Source organism: Ornithodoros turicata, chromosome 1 (genome assembly GCF_037126465.1).
Source record: "Ornithodoros turicata isolate Travis chromosome 1, ASM3712646v1, whole genome shotgun sequence".
Lineage (NCBI taxonomy): Eukaryota > Metazoa > Arthropoda > Arachnida > Ixodida > Argasidae > Ornithodoros > Ornithodoros turicata.
In genome coordinates, this window is record NC_088201.1 from 135,849,862 (window position 1) to 135,869,234 (window position 19,373).

Consider the following 19,373-nt stretch of genomic DNA (forward strand, 5'->3'; position numbering starts at 1 on the left):
CCGATAGCACTACTGAATTCTGCACGTAACCCAAAGATCTGTACGTACTCAACGCAATTACAAGGCTTGCCTCGCTTTTTACGCGGACGTCGCTCCCTCCATCGGCTCGTTTCCCCGTTTACTATCCCACGTGACTGCACAAGGTCGGCAACAAACGGAGCGGCTCCGTTGTAGTTGGGGGCAGAAATACGTCCACTAACTCGGCGGTCTGCTTGCCAGTGTGACGGCATGTTGCTCGGAGGGTGGGAGGGAATAGTGCGTCCTGGACCGACTTCACAGCGAACTGTGCCGATATTTGTCTTAAAGCGCATGAGGAAAACAAGGAAAAAACACGCAGACAGCGCAGCAGGTGCTCGGATTCGAACCTGGGTCACCTCCCAGTCTCGGCATGGAATGCTAGCGTACAAGGGCACCTCACATTCTAACACATAGTGACCCCCAACCCAAGGAGGGTCGCCGCAGAATCAGCAGTGTTCGTCAAGTGACTCGGGTTTGGGGCTGCTGATTCTGCTGGAGCCACTTTCCAAAATTTGGACGGTTTTGGTAGGAGAGTACCTGCTCCTGAGCATTAATGTAAAGAAGGCTCTCTTTTCCTTTGTCATCAAATACTTTGCGAACTTCCCATCTCCCTAGTGTCGTCGATGAAAACAAAGTACAGGTCACTACTCAACATGGAGCCGGCACTCAGTGCTGCTGTGTCAAAACTCCACCATCGTTTTGAAAAACTGTACTCTAACAAACAAGCTCACTCCAGCTAGCAGGAAAAGTCATTTCTGCTGGTACGCGTTTTCTTTCCTTTTGTGTGTGTGTGTGTGTGTTCCCTTCGTGCGATGATTTCTAGCCCAACTGATCGCACACCCATATTACATTACCTGTCGAATAACCTTGAAGCGTCAATTTTCTGTATAGGTGTTCACGCACTGCAATCGACAGCTTGTGGTGTCGACGCGAGAAGGGGGGGGGGGGGGTATTCCCGTGTATGGCTTGTACGACGAGGGTACATAAGACACGGAGTGTTCCAATACCGGATGCAACTTTCTGTCTGAACAGCAAGTCACATTCCGTTACCTCTAGTAAGATGTTCGTGACACGTACATAGCACACTGCGAGATATGCATGGCATACGACGCGAGTACATGTACGTATACCATACGTATACCATGTAGTAAGATGTTATGAGGTCATGTTGTTATCAGGTAAATGAGGAGACGTTCTCCACATTGTGTAATTTGATGCATAGGACTGGTTTAGGTAACTCATGGAAAATTCCAGATACTCTGCATGTATTAATACCTGTCGCTGGTTTCGGGAATGGCTGATAAAACACAAAATTCAGCGAGAACGGCAAGGATTCGTGTGCTTTTCACGATGGTCAATCTTTCCCGCCCAAAAATGTATACACAACGTATCCCTGTACCACTGCACCAACTGCGTAAAACTTAGATTGTTGGGGTGCACAATAAGGGGGGGGGGGTTAAACATTTGGCAGCCGAAATTTCAGCCATCTTTTGCAGTGCCCCAAAACGGAAATTCCCACTCAGAAAATTGTCAGAAATTCACACTTCGGCGCACTATTTCCTGATTTCCTCAATAGTTTACGATGCGATTGTTTTTCGTTGTACACACATAGCAGTTAGACCTCGGCAAGACGAACCGTTTCACAAGTCATTAGTGTTTCTGCCAGATATATTCCCAGGATCTTTATCTCGGTGGGAGGGGGGTTAGGTGGGGGGGGGATGACAGCTATGCTGCTGCTTTTGTGGCCTTTTTGGCCTCCCTGGTGCGATGGCCGTATTGGGCCGGTGTTGAATTTTTTTTTTTTTTTTTTTTTTCAGGAGGTGCGAGTGTTAGGGGTGCGGGAGGGAATCCCTGGTTGCTGCGACGCACGGTACATGTGCACGGGGCAGTGATCGTTGCCCCGGCTGACAACAATGCCCTCACTTGCGGAACATATCCCCTTCCCCGGCACCTCTGCTGATGACACGTACATTTGAATTGAACCAAAGTGTGGATGCGTGGTACTTGGTACATAATTTGCACGGTGATGCAAAATACCAAAATTACATGAACTAAAGAAAGAACACGCACACGAATGCAGACACTCAACTAAAGAAATGTCTACGAGACCCAGACAAAGGCAATGCACATGGTACATGGTCCACATACCTCAAAGCAGACCTAACCCCCAAGCTAGGCAACACTGGGCGACTATTTGTAAGTGCTGTCGCTAGAGGCTTCTGATGGGATAGATGTTGATTTAGAGTCTGCTCGGCGCATTACGGATGCTTTCCACGGTGGGGGTTCTGGCCTTAGGCTTACATGCGAGGTTGCCGTTGAGGGGGTACTGAGATTTTTAGATCTTAGTTTGAGTGCCCAGAGGGAGCTTCTGTGTCGGTGCTACGGCCCGAGGTCTAGGAAGGCACTTCCACCCTATGACTCGGCACACTCTAAGATTGTGAAGCGTGGCATTGTGAAGTCGTGCCTGGGTGCGGCTTTGCAGAAGTCGTGTTGTCATAAGGTTGTGGGGGCGTACAATCACCAGTCTGAGCGGATCCGGGAGGCTGGGTATCCCCAGTGGGTTCTTAGAAGTGTCTGTGTGACTTTGTTGAGGGAGTGGAAGGGTAGTCCCGGAGAGATGCAGGCTGACGAGGGGCGGCGAGGGAGGTACATGGTTATGCCGTACATTCATGTGGTCTCCCATAACCTGAAGAAGCTTGGTGACCGGTACGGTGTTCGAGTGCTTTTTTCCGCACCAAGAGCTTGTCGGCCAAGGTGAATGGCCAGGAACGGAGGCCTGTGTGTGGTGTCAATCATGTGAAAGGGTTTATTCCTTGTAGAGTAGGAGTAGTGTATCGGATCCCTCTCTCATGTGGCAGAGTTTATATAGGGCAATCTGGAAGGTGTGCCAATGTTAGGCTGATGGAGCACGTGGCATCACTGAGTGGCACTTCGCGCGGACACCTCGCTGTACATTGTAATAGATGTGTGTGTACACCAAACTTTCGGAGGACTGCTTTCTTGGCACTGTCGCGCAATGCGCTGACGCGAGAGATTATTGAGGCATACATGATAAGTAAGTCGGGTGAAAGGTGTGTGAGCCAGCCTTCCGTGACGTTGTCAGTGCGGGAGATAAAGTATCTCGATGATAGCGGGTGGCAGCCGCTTATCGCTGTGTAGTGTGAACTTGTTCGATGTTGCTGGTAGAGGGCGGGAGGTTGTTTTTCTGGATGGTTTTCTTTTTCTTCTTTTTGTTCCTGTCTATGTGCCTTTTGCTATAAAATTGAGTTGCGAGTGGCGCGGGTGTGTGTCTCCCTCTTCTCCGTGTGTGTTGCGCCTTAAGATGCATCAGTATTACCAACTAGCCCAACTATTGTTGTTGTACATTATAACATCAATAAAGCAAAAGAATCGTGTCCGGTAGCTTATCATATTGCTCAGACTGACCGTGTCGTGTAGGTCTCTAACGTAGACACCTGATGTCTGCTGAAAACATCTATTGACAGCGTGCTACCGCAACGGCTCGCTCCGAGTTCAGCAATCGACAAGGTAACATAGTCCTCCCTACTATTCCTGCTGCGAAATGTAGTCTAATACCCTTGGCACACGGCCAATACGTCGTTCACAGCGGACGACATTCGTTTCGTGTCATACGGTGAAACCAAATGGCAATACATGTGGATCATATTCGGCCAGCGGATGATTTCGGCGAACTCATTCGCTCTTTCCTCTCGCACCGACTCCGTGCCATCGCAGTAGAGAGGTAGCAAAGACAACAACAATAAACCGTTTGAAGAAATGAAGCACGAATGAAAAGTTGTACTCCAATATTTTATCACGAATTTTATAACTTTTGATACGAAGGAAAGGAGGCTTAACACCGTAATTCGGAGCATTACCCTCGTTCCCAGTCGCCATGTTACCAAGCGCGGTGCTGATAGGCTTCAACTTGTTTTTGCTTATGATACATATGCCCGGTTTCACCAACGCCAATGAACGTTTGAGCAGAGATCAATGGTCCCTTAACTTGAATTTAACGCTGATATCTGCTTCATTAGAGGGGGTTATTGTCACTGAAACATTCATCACGTCACCAACTAACTTGCGTAAAAAAGAATTCAGTGTTCTTTAGCAACCCTTGATCTCTGTTCAAAGTTAACCAGCGTTGGCGAAACCGGGCCTGAGTCAGCTAAGTGTCGGTGAAAACGCAGCGATTTTGTGAAGTAGTCTAGTGTGTCGCGAGTTTCGAGAAAAAGAAATCAACATACAACTAATCAATATACGAACTAACCATAGTTCGGCCCTTGTGTCTTATTTATCGATAGTTACCTTCGTGTATCTCGATGCAACACAGGCGAATGACATTCGGTGCGACTGCCATTCGCTGAGAATGCCATGAAGTTTTCCGTGTGACGCGGGTATTACAAGAGGCGCCAGGAGAATCAGGGACACATCCCTGACCGGTGATAACGCGCGAGCAAGCGGTGTACTGTTTCTTGAGCACTGTGGTGGTGGTGGATGGTCAAAGGGCTCGCCGTTGTCGGCCCCAGAGAGGTGGACAACGTCACGACTGACGCCCTGGGGGAATGTGCGTCATAGTCCGACTTCTAAGGGAACTGTGCCGACATATGTCTGAAGGCGTCTGGGGAAAACCCGGGAAAAACCCTAGATAGCACAGCCGGCACCGGGATTCGAATCCGGGTACCTCCCAGTCTCGACGTGACATGGCCAGCACGCTAACCACTGAGCCACGGCAGCTGGTTTCTTCAGCACGACGCTGTAGCGGCGGACGGAAGCAGACTGGCTCTCTCTCGTTCAGAGGGTGCTCGTATCACAGCGCAGTAGTTTTCATTCGGACAATCATGCAATACCAAAACTACGCTGTCGCTGTCGCTACCGATGCACTCGTCCGTGTAGTCGGAGCGAGCGAACGAGTCGGGTTTCTCCAGCCACTAGGGTGTCCTGCCGAAGAGAGAGTGCGCTGCTGGTGCGTTCCGTGAACTTTTGTCGGAACCCGTACCATTAACACAGACGCACTGTCGAAATGTATACTGCTGGAATGGCTTTAGTTTAGATGACAAAACGTTGATTTAATCTTGGCCGTTTTTGCCTCCCAGGGCCTCTTTGCTGTGGAAGATTCAGTCAAGGGATTCTATTCAGTTTGGAACTTCCAGAACCTCTCCGAAACATCGTTCAAGAAGTGTGTTATACAAGACACCAAGACCACGACAGCCGTTCTCACTTACACGTCCGGGACAACGGGTCTACCGAAAGCCGCTAACATCTCCCATTACGCGCTGATTTCCTCAATAGAAGTGATGGGGTAAGGAGCCATCTTTCATGACACTATTGCAATAATGCACAGATTGATATGGACCTAGAACACTGGTGCGCTGTCAGGAACAACCTTTGTGTTCCTTTCAATGTGTGACATCACACAGATACTCACTACTCCTGTCATGGGAGTTTTGTGCCCGTTACAGAACATTTACAATAGAACTAAGATATCCATTACAATCACTATATAAGCTTGGCTTACAGAGTCGACGCGCTTGTCCCCCCCCCTCCATTCACCTCGCTGCTGACGGTAGCCATTGGCTTTGAGGTGTCACGTGGTGCGCAGCGTGCCGTGCCGTGGGCTGTGAGTACTGTCATCTTGGGGCTTAGAAATCATCTTGGGGCTTATAAAAAGTGCACCGCCAAGAGACATAATGTGTACAGGTTTACTCTCGGAAAGAGAGAACATCGTCTCGCCGCGTGGTTCCACATCGTGAACCGCAAACACGTTTGCTTTCCACAGAAGTCCTGCTGCGTGTTTGAAAACTGCGATAAATGCTCAAGACGCATACATTCACTGAAGTTTCGAAAACAATAATGTTTGATATCGCAGTCACGCGTGGAATTCGGTAACATGAAGTGTGACGCACAGAAATAACAGCGTTAGGTTCCCGCGGAGCGGTGATAGCTACAATATGCTTCAACAGGTTTCGATGTCGTGACGATTTCTTACGACGATTGCACACGTATATTTCGCCTACGTACCATTTTCAGCGTTCAACGAAGCTTAAAGGCGTTGAGAAACCACAGGGATAGAACTTTGTCTCTGGCAGAGTCTGTACGCCTTACTCCACGCACTCCGTACCCAAAGTCCCACCTCCTATTACTTTTTATGCCACAGAGTGTTAAAAATCTCAAATTTTTGATACCCCCGCCGACCGTGGTGCCAAACGGTGACGGGCAGCTCCATAAAATCGGCGGGAAGTGACGCCTTGACCAGTTGCTCTATGCTCTACGTCATAGCCCTTCCGCTCATATCTCTTCGCCGCGTCCCTGTTTACAGGCGTCGTCATGAGGACGGGAACTCCGCACTTCCGTGGCGCGCTCGGTACTACTTGATACCGAGATCGGGCGATGAGGAGGTGAGCCAAGAGTGAAAGGATCTTCTCATATTCAAAGCGCCATAACTCCTTGGCGCGGGAGAGCAGGGTGAAAGGGTTTCGACGGAGATGTTTGGCACCCATAAATCTACATTTCAAACATGATTTTGTGTAATATTTGAATTTGGACTCACAACCACTTTAACACACATGTCACAGCATCGCATATGAGTAATGGACTTCCCACACACAGCGACGTGATGAAGCAACTTCACCACGCAGCAATCCGAAAAGGCCGAGGCAGCACACAATATTGGACCCATATTGGATGGGCATATACGAGACCGGTCCAATATGGGATCCGTTTTGCCAGGATTTCCTCCATATTTATTTATTTTATTTTCCATACTGTTAGTCCCAAGGGGACCGTTACAGGGGGGTTAGTAATACAGAAGGAAATACGGAAGTCCAAGTAACACATCAACACTTGAATAAAAATGAACACATCAACACGTGTGAACCTCAAACGTCAAAACATTTCTTCAAGTGGCCCGTTTTACGAAGTATGTTCAAGGGATTCCAGGCTGTCAATAAAAATAGAAATGCCATCTGTACTTACTACTGGCGGCTCAGACTTGGCAATATGAGCCTCATAATGCCAAGTTTGAGCCAATAGAGGGTAAATGTCGGCAATATGGGCCCCATGTTGTCGTATGCACCCCATATTGGCTGAAAATGCAGAAACTGGTGTGTACCGCATTGGCACTTGTACACAGTGCCCAACCAACACTGCATAATTGAACGTTGAAGCGTGTCAAATGCCCAACTCAATACATGGTTACATCCAGGAACTTCCCGCACATGATACACATTGCTCGAAAGAGTCAACATATCTGACAATCCCACTTTAACAAGCACTGCTACTCAAGAACTGAAGTTTCCATTTGCTGCAAAGAGCCGCCATCTTGCTTCGCGATGCCAATTGGTCGAACCGTCTGGCAGCGTGGTCGTTTGAGTGAAATCATGCGTAGTACAACTAATGCGCGTGCGCGACACTCTGATCGGACGGTTCATACGGGCTAAAATGTCGCTGGTTTCTCCGATGACAACGGAAGCGGCAGGTCAAGTATCAAACACAATGTTTGATAGGAAGGGATGTCTGTTCTGTAATGCTAAGTGCGTTCAAGTTACTGCAGGCAGTGTGAGTTGCTGAGGTGTATGTCCGTCACCGTGACGAAAGGGCTTCGCTCCGCTGTACTCCAGGAGCGGGATGGAAGTTGCTGAGTCATATATAGCAGTGCAATCGCAATGAAGGTTTCATTGGTGGTTTTTGGGACTGCCCGGATCCTTGAGGAAGACAGCACGGCACATGCAAGGCATATCTGAACTGGTAGCGAAAACAAGCAAGAATACCAAATAAGACTCATCGGGACGGCTATCATCATGAGGCGCGAGCGATTCTGGGTGTTGATAGTACAGGCACGATCATAAAAAAAAACAGAAATTTACAACATAGGCATGGCATCTGTGTGTACTAATAGGTTATTCACTATTTCAATGTAGAAAACACTATCTGTTGCCCCATATACGAAGTCATCTACCACCCAAGTACGTTTTCGTATCCCACTCCCCTGCGCATGTGTGACAGTGGGCTTGTCTACCCGTGCATCTCTGCATCGGTGCCGTGTGTCCGTGCATTATAATACAGAGCTCTTCTGTTCTTCTACAGACTTCAAGTGAATCTTCCTAATAGACCTCTACCTGCTTGTAAACAAATGACGTCATAATGTCCGACAGTGCCACGAGTTTGGTAGAGTTGAACTACGTTCAAAGCTAGTGGCGAACAAGGTCGCGCACGAAAACCACGGTCTTGAGGGGATTACGATGGTCTCTGAAAAGGACGCGACCTTCGGTCCTACTTTTCTTTCAGTAGGAGGCAGGGAACAATTCCCCATTCGTGGCACCCAGCTCTCCCCTTCCGATCTGTTTTTGTTTCGGTGTGTCTACCAACGTCATGATGACGTTTCTCGGGTAGAGGTTTATTTCTGTGGGATCATCACGATGCCCTTCTGTTAGGAGTTGTCAAAATCTGTGGTACATATATGTATTTCGAATTGATATTTGTTATTTAACCTGATATGATTTATTTTTCTCTGTTCTCGTCTGGTATTTTTGCCCTGGGTGATTAGTATGGTTCGATCAAGAAAAGGGAAAGGGGAAACACGCAAACGAAGTGCGCGAATGTAAACGTGTCATGCCTAATTATGCACTGCTTATTATTCATACTGCTGGCGTCAACTCTGACGTCATTTATTTACAGTCGTAGTAGTCCGCGCAACGGATGGATGGCGCTGACGGTCTCTATCATGGCGGCATTGTGAAGACGCAGGGGCTTATAGGAGTTACGCTACCTGTTTAGATATACTTTGGCGCATGTTTGTTTTTAGGACAAGGCGGTGTTTTTTAACGTGATGGAACGTGGATGAATTAAAAGATCCACAGAAAAATAAAAAAGACGAAATAAATATTATTACCGTTAGTAGTGGATATTATACCGGATAATACTATATTATTACCCGGATTCATTTTTTGTCGTTATCACAAAAAAGGAGCAATATTGCATACGTACTTACACGATACTGTAAGCGAAGCTTATGTAGTGACAGTAATGTATACCTAACTCGTTTATTGGTGGGTTAGATGGTACATAACTGTGGAAACGGCGTGTCGTGTGGTAAAAGACTAACACAAGGAAGAGACGACAACAGGACGAGCGGTGCATGAGATCGTTTAATTGGAAAACACAGCAGCGAGCAAGTGTACAACTAAAACTGCATACTAAGTTCAACAGTGTACTTGACATGTGCAAAATCAGGTTCCGCAATACAAAGTGGGTCTCGCTGTCTTGTAATCGGGAAAGAACAGATAACAACAAAGAACAGAACATTCGGTTTTCCAATGCTCCACCTACTGCACTGAACGCGGAATAAACGTGTAAAAGCAGACGACGCGAGGAAGTTATCCACACTACGGTAGGTCATCGTTTCTCCGCAGCGCGGCGACACCGTTCCATCTCGGAGCGAATAACAACAGAACGATATTTCAGATGCTTCGTTTTATCCCCATATTGAACCGCCGGTCGACAACATAGCTTATGAAACGTTGTACATGTAAGTTCTTCGGTCCGTACGTACAACCCTGGGCAAACTGGATAATAACACTCGAGCGCGTGTCATCTTCCATAGGAGAGCCAACCCAACCGGGAGAGCTGCGAGGGGAAAAACGACCATTGTCATTTTAGTTGAGGTAGGGAGGGCTATTCTCGTAAGGTCAGCTGGAAACACAAGGTGCACAAGGTGTTTTATCGTTAGCTCGGTGATAGTGACAACGCTGACAATCTGTAAAAACTAAAGAATATATTCCTGTTTTGACGCGTTATGATCGCGAGGTCGTTTTTCCTTCCATTTCCTTTACTCCGTCGTTTCCTTGTAATTCATTAATGGAACATTATCGCAAACAGTGACACCGCGATAACATGCCTTGAAATAAACAGTGATATCTACAGAGAGTGCTGAGTAAAGAATGTGGAAGGCGAAAGAGCTGGCTAGAAGCTCGCGATGTTACCAACATTAACCTACACGAAATGCGAACGGTCCTCCTTCCCCCTCGCAGCTCTCCCGGTAGGCTGGCGTTCTTTCAGAAAAGCCACGCGCTCGCGCGTTGTTTGTCCGCTGTCCACCGAGCTGTGCGCTTGTCCTAACTTATTTTCGTACTTCAATGTAATAGGATATATTACAATGTTCTCGTTCAGCCCTCGAGATGCCTTCCTTAGGTTGAACCGGACTGTAGGTTCTGCCTCCAACAGGCGAATGGAAGGAACATTCATGCATATGGGTTTGCCAGATCTGTGAATTGCCACCAGTTCCGCAATTTCGCCAAAGACTCGTTGCAATGGTCGTCTAGTCGACTGCAATTCACAGGTCTGAACTGGTGACCTAAATCTTGTTACTGAAAGCTACTACGGCATTCACGAAATGTATCCACAAACATCTCCTTGAAAACTACGTGAACCACTGGATTTGCAAATAAGCTATCTGGAGTTCCGAAAGCGAACAGTTCTTGAAAATGAAGCATTCCGGGCGCACTCGGGGTTTGTTGTTTACGAGGTTTGATACTCCAGGCAGTCAGGTCGCGAAGTCGAAATTATCTATTAGGAGAACACAATGGTTGCTTTAGGTAGGCGCCACGGAGCGCGGGTGTTTCAGACTCCATTCACTTAACGCGACATAAGCACCATTCGCGCACCAGGGAGTGCGACACTTTGAGCCGCTCCCCGCGCACCCGTTTTGAAATGGGGGCTTTGAAGCAGACGACAAGCGTCCGGGTGCTTGAGATTTTCCGTGACGTACTTCCTGTTGAGCGCCGACAGGACGGCCTTCGAAGTGTGGGCTCGGAAGCAAAAATCCGGACTTAAAATGTTACCCAGTGCTCCGATTCCAGTAAACTGTAATACGAGGGGTGTTCAAGTCAAACCGGGACTTTCTGTCTCCTGAGTGTACAAATGGCTCGCGCTACTTCTTTTTCGTCATTTTCACACGCGACAGGCCTCCGCCTTCACCACGTGGTGGTCCAAAGTTTGTGCAAAACAGAGGACAAGTGCTGGACACGATGGCCGGCAACGAGGTGAGCGCGCACATCGAACAGCGAATTGTCATGAAGTTTCTCGTGAATGAAGGCGTAAGGTCATCTGAAATTCACAGAAGACTTCATATTTTTATTGACATTTAGCGACCGATTGTGCCGTGGAGAGACATGTAGTACGAACGCATGAATAACCAGCATTACTCTCTCTGTTTTATCTGAATGTCGGAATCCCGTATGACGGAATCCCGTCGCGAGATCCCGGAATTCTTTGGGAAAATCAGGATATTCCGGATTGCAACAATGATCCGGGATTCCCAACAGTATATAGGCCTAGCGTTGTGTACGTAGAATGCATTCGAGCTGATACACGTACAGGATAATTGTGTCGGACACATGCGAAACAATTGTCCCCGATGGATTAAAATGTGTGGAAGCGTCATGCGAAATAGTAATTGAAAAACCTACGAGCCATGCCAGTCCGCGACAATATCGCATATTTTCCCCGTCGTTTGCCTGCAGCCTGGTCGTCCTCGGCAATCGGCGCAACCCCATCTGCACGCAACCCATCGCCATCAAGACCGTCGCCTTTGTCCGCCGTTCGGCTGATCCTTGTCACCTCTCCTACATATTTTTTAGCGAACGCACACCATCACGGCATGTCTGTTCTACAGCACACTTGAAAAGGCACTGGGACAACCACTCAGGTCGTCCCGTAATATCTTCCCGTGGTCCGATGTCCGCGGTCACGCCACGAGCTCATAGTAGGAAGGCCCCACAGACGACGTGGGTGGACGGACGCTCAGGCGCGCAGCTGACAAAGGATTGGAAGAGGATGGCTCACGCGCTCAATAGAGCTGCTACCAAAATATTGAATGATGGCAGTTGACACCAGCACTGGGATTCGAATCCACACCGTGTGGTTGCCGGTCAGAGATGCTACCAATTACCACCGATTACTGTTACCGTTTTACCTCCTCTCATTATGTCATTACATAATGGACGCATTGTACCGCAGACCAGAATACAGAGGAAAAAAGAATTATCATTCGACGTGTCGTACGTAGCAAGATAGAAGCCCTCGAACACACTTCCGAGCAAAACAAAGGCGTCACAGAGCTAAGAATTGCGTCAACTCCAATTTGCCCACATGACTTCTCGTGCGCTGCCTCACTGGCATTGGCGAGGGTTATGATGTCAGAGCCGCATGAGTTTCGGTTTGCGCGGTGCCCATTTTCTCCGCATCTATTACCCCGGACGCTGGGTAGGGCGCACTGAACAAAGTTCCACAGCCACCATACTCACCGGTCTTATGGCGAATTCGAGTGGTCATTTAGCGGCAACATTTTTTTGCCAGATCCCGAGCACTCATGTTCTCATGTTCTCAGCACTTATCTCGCATGTTCGCGTGGCGCTTTCCGAGCGCCAGAAATTTGCCAGCTAGCATATTTTTCGCCCGGTCTCCAAACGATCGAGCAGCGGGTAGCCCAGCTATATCCCGTGTCGTCACAGCTGCACAGCAACGGTATCAAGTGCTCTCATTGGCCCGCACGTCGATGTTCACGTGGTTTAGCAGACGACGGAACCCGAAGACGGGCGACTGCGGCGCCCCTAGCGTGATGTAAGTGACTAAAACTGCTAGATTTCTGTCACTCATGTTCGGGTGGCAACGACCACATGAGCCAGCTCGGGCGCTGACCTAGCAATTTGCGAGCGTTAGGCCGTGTTGCCACGAAATGACCAGCCGAATTCGCCATTAATCGCTTGAGTCCTACGTTGTTTCTATGTTGCTTCTGCATTACCGGCTGACATTAGGTTACTGTAGGTAGGTGACCCTGTGAAGTACCTTCGTAATTTTGCGCATTTTGTGTGTTCTAGGGTCGCGAAAGCATTCACGAAGGATGACACTCTGCTGACCTGGAGCCCAATAACTCATATTTCGGGGTTCATCTTCTGTTTTGCGAGCCTGTGCTACGGTACAACCATCGTAATTGGAAAAAGTGGGATGCCACCAGCAGATTTCATACGTGTCGTAAATGCACATAAGGTGCGTGAACACTTCTACAATGGTATATAGAGGGCGTTACGCTATAAAAACTTACCCGTGCCGTCATGCCTTGCTGGGCGATTACTCAATGCAGGTGGAATGTCTTGTTGTCTAAGTATAATGCTCTTGCAGCGATGCAATCCTGGTAAATTTAATAGTGATTGAGCATGGTAGCATAACATTTTAATTCCAATCGTACGTCTCCCGTATTGAAAACTATCAAAATGACTGTGATGTGAGGGCTGTGGAAGCGCTGCTCCTCTGACTGTGTCGTGACTCTCAATGCTCAAGCGATCGAGATTGCAGTAAGCTGTTCTGATAACAACCGCTTCAGTGCTGTGCTTCTGGGGAGCAACTGCTCTTCGCAACACCCCTATTTTGATTGTTTTGCATATAGGATTAGCACGCTTTGTATATTCATGCGATGCGATGTTCAATCACTTCGAAATTTGCCGGAACTGGATGTCCCTCGTAGCTCCCACGGAGTTTTATGCGTGGACGACACAATGGTTCATCTGGATTGAGTAACTGCAGAGCATGGCATGGAGTATACTTTTATAGGGTAACATCCTGTACTTGGTTCGGTGCAAACACGTGCCTTTGCATAATTTTACTTGGTAGTACTTTACTTCAGCACGTAAATTTAAATGGGTGAGCATAGCAAATGGCAACCTATGCACAGAATGATAACCTCACTCCTGATTTCGGGAAGGTACGACCTTACCCCTTTCTGCAGCCGTGAACTTCAATAGGAAGCGAAGCGAAAAAATTGCCCTCGTGAAACACAACAGTAACAACACCGCACATGCGCACAGCAGGCTCCTCTCCATTGGCTCTTTTCCTATTTATGACCTTCACGGGTGGTCATTCCGTGGCGACACGGCCCAGCGCTCGAAAATTGGATCACCAGATTGTTGGCACCTGAACATTGGGGCGGGGTCTAGTGCTTAGACCCGAGTTTTGGTGAGGCTAAGGGTATCGCGGTCTCTCGTCTTCGGGTTCCGTCATCTACTAGCACATGTGAACTTCAATGTGCGGACCAATGCGGACCATCCCCAGTGCGGAAGTGACAACACCGTACATAGTTGGGCAATCGGCTACCCGGCGGTATCAAGGCCGGGTGAAAAAAAAGCGAAAAAAATCCTTTCACTCGCAAAGCCCCACGCGAAAATGCGAGATTGCTGCGCTTTGACCAGGCGAACATGACTGCTCGGGACCCCCGAAAAAAAAAAAAATATTGCCACGAAATGACGTACTCTTCTGGCCTGCAGTTGAGATTAGTTGTGGGGCGCATGAGTGCTTAACTTCGTCCTTCATTTGATACAGTGTGTTTATTTTTATCGTTTACAGATTTCTGATTAAAAAGAAGCTATCAGAACAGTATAGATCTCGTTTTTGCAGTTGAGTTATGCATCCAGACGGCTATCCTCACGAAGAAAGTATGCAACTACAATTTGACAAGTTACCTCAAATTCATTAACTCTTTAATCCGGTTATTTCGGACAAAAACGAGATAGCAGAATGAAAGACTGTCCTCTTTGGCAACCATTCCACGTTTACAAAACCCTGAAACATGTATACATGCGTTAAAATATCCATTCCCGAATTCTGATACGGAAATGAGCCGAAACCGAAATCGCGGCGACCGGGAACGAAGTGACCACAGAGCTTATTCAACGTCACAGGGCCACGTGATTTGGAGCGACCGAGATGAATGGAGTAGGTGCCGAGTTGCTGGCCATATAAAGAGATTTACAGCCTAGATAAGTGTCCGCTGACGGGGGTGATGCGCTCCGGAGGCTTTTTAAAGCGTCAGTTTTCCCGAGATTGCTGTTGGGCAGCTACAGGTTGACGGTAGTGTTCCGTTCACTGACTGCGTGGCGAAGTAGAATGTGCTGTCGCGCGCCTCACCACAGCCAGCCGTTTATTCGTCATTTTTTTTCTCAAAAACCAAACCAACAAAAACGAAGCCAAAAGTTCTCACGAAAATACCCAGTGTTGCAAACAATGCGGTCTCAGCCGGGATGAGCATCTGTCAACATGCTACCCTTCATACCAGCTGATACGCTACTGTGGCCGGTGTCCTCAAGAGACGTCGAGTTCGAAACCTCGGGCGTACAGGACGTTCTTCGGGTGAGGTACGGGTTTTGTCAAGGCGTCGGCGATCATGCGTTCTGTTGGTATGAAGGAGACTTTAAATTCCTTATTCTCGATCTCGTTCCTAGGAAAGAGATATTTCAAATGGATATGTTTTCTCCTTTGATGGTGCACGGGGTTCTCCACCAGTTTGATGGCGGATTGGTTGTCGCAATGGATCAACATTTCTCCTGTAATCATCCGGAGACAATTGCGCATATCCTGACAGAATGCCGTGCATACCATGCCATGCGGGAAACCCATCTTCCCCACGCCAGGCCTGGTATACTGACGGACGTCCTCTTCCCCGAAGGTTCTTGTGCGGAACGACTTTCAAAAACTCGCGGCCTCGTGCGCTTTCTCCAAGCAACGGGCCTAGCGGAGAGACCACTCTAGTGCACCTCTCACCTACAGTGTGCTTCTGTCCCATCAGTACCGGTCATCCTGCTTCTACATCACTTTGAAGTCCTCAACTCCCCTTTCTCCCACCTTCTTTTCCTTTTTTTTGGCTATAGTCGTGACGATGCCCACTTGAGTGCGGCCAACAACGGCAAGCTACCTCGACCCCCCCCCCCCCCCCCCTGTGGAGTATTTCTGTAGTCCAAGTTCGTTCAAGAACATTTTCAGCCATTTCCCTTTCTTGATGCACTCTGTGAGTGCAACGTACTCGGCCTCGCATGCGGTAAGTGTCACGGTCTGCTGTCTGGCGGATTTCCAGCTTACAGCGCCTTTGGCTATCGTGTATAAGTAGCCGCTTCTCGATTTCCCACTCTCTTCCTCATTGAAGCTTGCATCCGTGTAGCCCACAGTTGGTAAGCCACAAGCTGTGTAGGTTATTCCCGTCGTCTTGGTTCCAGACAGGTAGCGAAGTACACGTTTTGCCATCTTCCAGTGTGTCTCGTTGTAACAGTCGTTGAATTGGCTTAAGAAGTTCGTTGCGAAGGCAATATCAGGTCGCGTCGCTTGTGCCAGATACATGAGACTTCCGATCAGACATTGAAAAGGCACTTCTTTCCCTTCGTGGTCTCTATCGTCCCTCGTTGCGGTACCATTTTCTGACTTGGATGTGAGTTGTGCGTGGCGTCCCTTTTCTATTGGCGTTTTCACTGGCTTGCAATTCCCCATTCCAAAATTTCCCAAAATCTCCTTTATGCACTTCTTCTGATGTATGGTTATTTTGCGTTGGCGCTTGTTATGATTGACCTCGATGCCCAACATGTACTTCGGTTCACCAAGGTCTTTCAAGTCGATTTTCTTGCCTAATTGGTCGATCGCTCTCTTGAGTGCGCTCTTGTTGTTTGCGGCCATCAACATGTCATTGACATCAACACTGAGGCGAACCTTGTCCGTTGCGTCTTGGAAGGCGTACACGCACCTGTCGGTCTCAAGTCGTTTGTAATGAAGTTCACGGAGCGTTTTGTCCAACGTCTGATACCATGTTCTTCCAGATTGTTTTAATCCATCGACTTCTGCAGCTTGCAAACCTTCTCCCCCGTCTTACTGCTGCCTGGTGGTTCTTCCATATACACCTCTTCTTCGAGGACTCCGTGTAAGTAGGCGGTCTTCACATCTAGTTGTCGCATGACCATGTTCTCTTCGTTTGCCAGAGCTATTAACATACGGAGACTCGTCAGCTTCACCATTGAGGAAAAGGTTTCATAGTAGTCGATACCTTGGACCTGACCTGCACACACGGCGACTAGACTGGCTTTATATTTTTGTATTTCTCCTTTTTCATTCCTTTTGATCCTAAAGACCCATTTGGATCTTATAACCTTTATCCCAGGTAGCCTCTCAACCAAGGTCCAAGTGCCCGCATCATGAAGTGAACTTAGCTCGTCGTCCATTGCTTCTCTCCACTTTGGACTATCGGGTGAAGATAATGCTTCTTGGTAGGTAGAAGGCTCCACAGACTCTGTCTCTCTCACACTTCGTAGATTTTCAGTCTCGCAATATTTTTTTTTTTTTTTTGTAGGGTCAACTTGCAATCGCTGAGGGTTGTCCTCGCTGTTCGAACTGTTGTCCTCACTTGAAGCTGCAGACATATCGCTGGTGGCTTCAGAGTCCTCTTCTGAGCGGGGAGGGGTTTCTAAGGTATCGGAGCCATCTGCCTTCTGAATGGTGCCGTAAAAGGTGACGCTAGGAGCGGTCCTGTCAGCGCTGCTGCCTTCTTGTAGGAGTTCCGAACCTCTTGGATGCTCAAGAAATCTTACGTCCCTGCTGACGAAGACAACATTCCGTTCTGGGTCGTATAGCCTGTACGCTTTGCGGTCGTTACAGTAACCCGGGAAAATGCTTTCTCTGCTCTTAACTTGGAGTTTGGTTCTCTCCCGCGACGGGATCCATGCGAAAGCCTGGCATCCAAAGACTTTGAAATACCTCACTGTCTGCTTCGTTCCTGTGTATACCACTTCTGGTACGGCCCTTTGCGGTACCCTCTTACTGCACCGGTTTCGGACATGCGCCGCTGCGTTTACTGCTTCCGCCAGAACTTTTCCGGCAGTTTGGCGTCCGCAAGGAGCACACGCGCAGTTTCTACCAAAGTCGGGTTCATGCGTTCGACAACGCCGTTTGCGCGGGAGAGTATGGTACTCTCTTCTCATGCGCGATTCCTTTTGCCTCGAGAAAGTGCTCTAATTTCCGTCCCACAAATTCACCACTGTTATCCGTCTGGATTATTTGTACTTTCTCGCCGGTTTGAGTTTCAGCTTGCTCAACGGCGTTCTGTATAAGCGACGGTGTCTCATCCTTCGTCCTCATGAAATGAACAGTCACCTTCCTGCTGCAGTCATCGACTATGACCAGCATGTACCTGCTTCCTCCGAGGGATGGCGGGAAAGGGCCGCACAGATCAATATGAAGCAGTTATAGTATTTTTTGTCGGGGTACATTCTTGGTTGGCTTGAATGGGAGCCTCGTGCACTTCCCTAGCTGACAGCAGTCACAGTTATCATCGTTGGGTAATAGGAAACTCGGGAGTCCTCGTATGATCCCGTCTTTGGCCATCACTTTCAGTGTGTCGTAGTTTAAGTGTGTCGTAGTGTCCCATGGGCCTGTGCCATCCTGCTGCTCAGTTGTCGTCTGCCACGTTTGCCTGTTCTTGCGGCACCACTTTCTGCTTGCATTTTGTAGACTCTTTCGTCCTTTATCCCATCAAAAACTAAGTTGCCATTCTGATAAACAGTACACTGTTCGCCCGAGAAGTTAACGCCCATTCCTTTGTCTGTCAGTTTTGACACGGATATTAGGTTGTCGTCCATGTTCGGGACATACAGTACATCCTTCGCAGACAACCTGTTGTGCTGGCCATTCCTTGTGATGTTGAATACGACGGTCCCTGTACCTACGCAGTCGATTTCCGTGCCATCCGCTAGAGCTACCTTCTTGGTAGTATCGTCTCTAAAATCCTGTAGTAAGTCCTTGCAACCGGTCATGTGACTGCTTGCACCTGAATCTATTGGCCATCTGGGGTGTCTGCCTAAAGTGGGCTCATCACTTGAAGTGGTCCGCAAGGCAAAGTCTTTGAAGTTCTTCGCCAGGCGTTCTGCCTCTTCAGTTCTCGCAAACCGTGCTCTTTGCCACTGCGCACCTCTGGTCCATGGGCGGGATCCTCCTCGTCCTCTGAAGTTCCCACGGTAGTTGGACTGCCTCGCCAGTCCATTGCCGTTGGAGCGACAGTTCCTTGCAACATGGCCGGGTTTTCCACAAGTGTAACACTTGAAGTGTTCCTCATCTTGGCTTGTGGTAAGTACGAGCCTTGCAGGCGGCTTCGTCGGCAGTCTCATTTTCGGTCTGTCGTCGTTCTTCCCGTAAAAGGGCGTGCCTTACTTTCTCCGGTGTAAGGTCTGAGATCGAACTAACATCAAACGTTCGCGCTACTCCATGGTACGCCTTCGGTAGATCTTGAATGGCAATTGATCCGATCTCAGCATCCTCAATATTATCGCCAAGAACCCGAAGCTGCTCCCCAAGCGACTCGATGCGCTGCTTGTACTGGATGGTCGTTTCTTCCTTGCCCCATCTCGCTGAGTTTAACTCACGACGGAGGGCTAACTTCTTTTCAAGGACTCGTCCTCGATTAACTTGCTCCAGACGGTCCCACACATCTTTGGCGCTCGTCTGGTTAATCACGTAGGTGGTTTGGTTACTTGATAGCGTCTGAACGATCACATTCA

At 48.4% G+C, this 19,373-nt stretch overlaps 1 protein-coding gene across 1 annotated transcript in view; it reads left to right on the forward strand.

Annotated features, from left to right (window-relative positions):
- LOC135369441 (uncharacterized) overlaps positions 1–19,373 on the forward strand; it is a 61,037-nt gene that overhangs the window by 20,960 nt on the left and 20,704 nt on the right. Inside the window, exons 5-6 of the mRNA XM_064603033.1 lie at positions 5,115–5,320; positions 12,894–13,062. Coding sequence (XP_064459103.1) covers positions 5,115–5,320; positions 12,894–13,062 — 375 coding nt within the window. The remainder of the gene's footprint in view (positions 1–5,114; positions 5,321–12,893; positions 13,063–19,373) is intronic.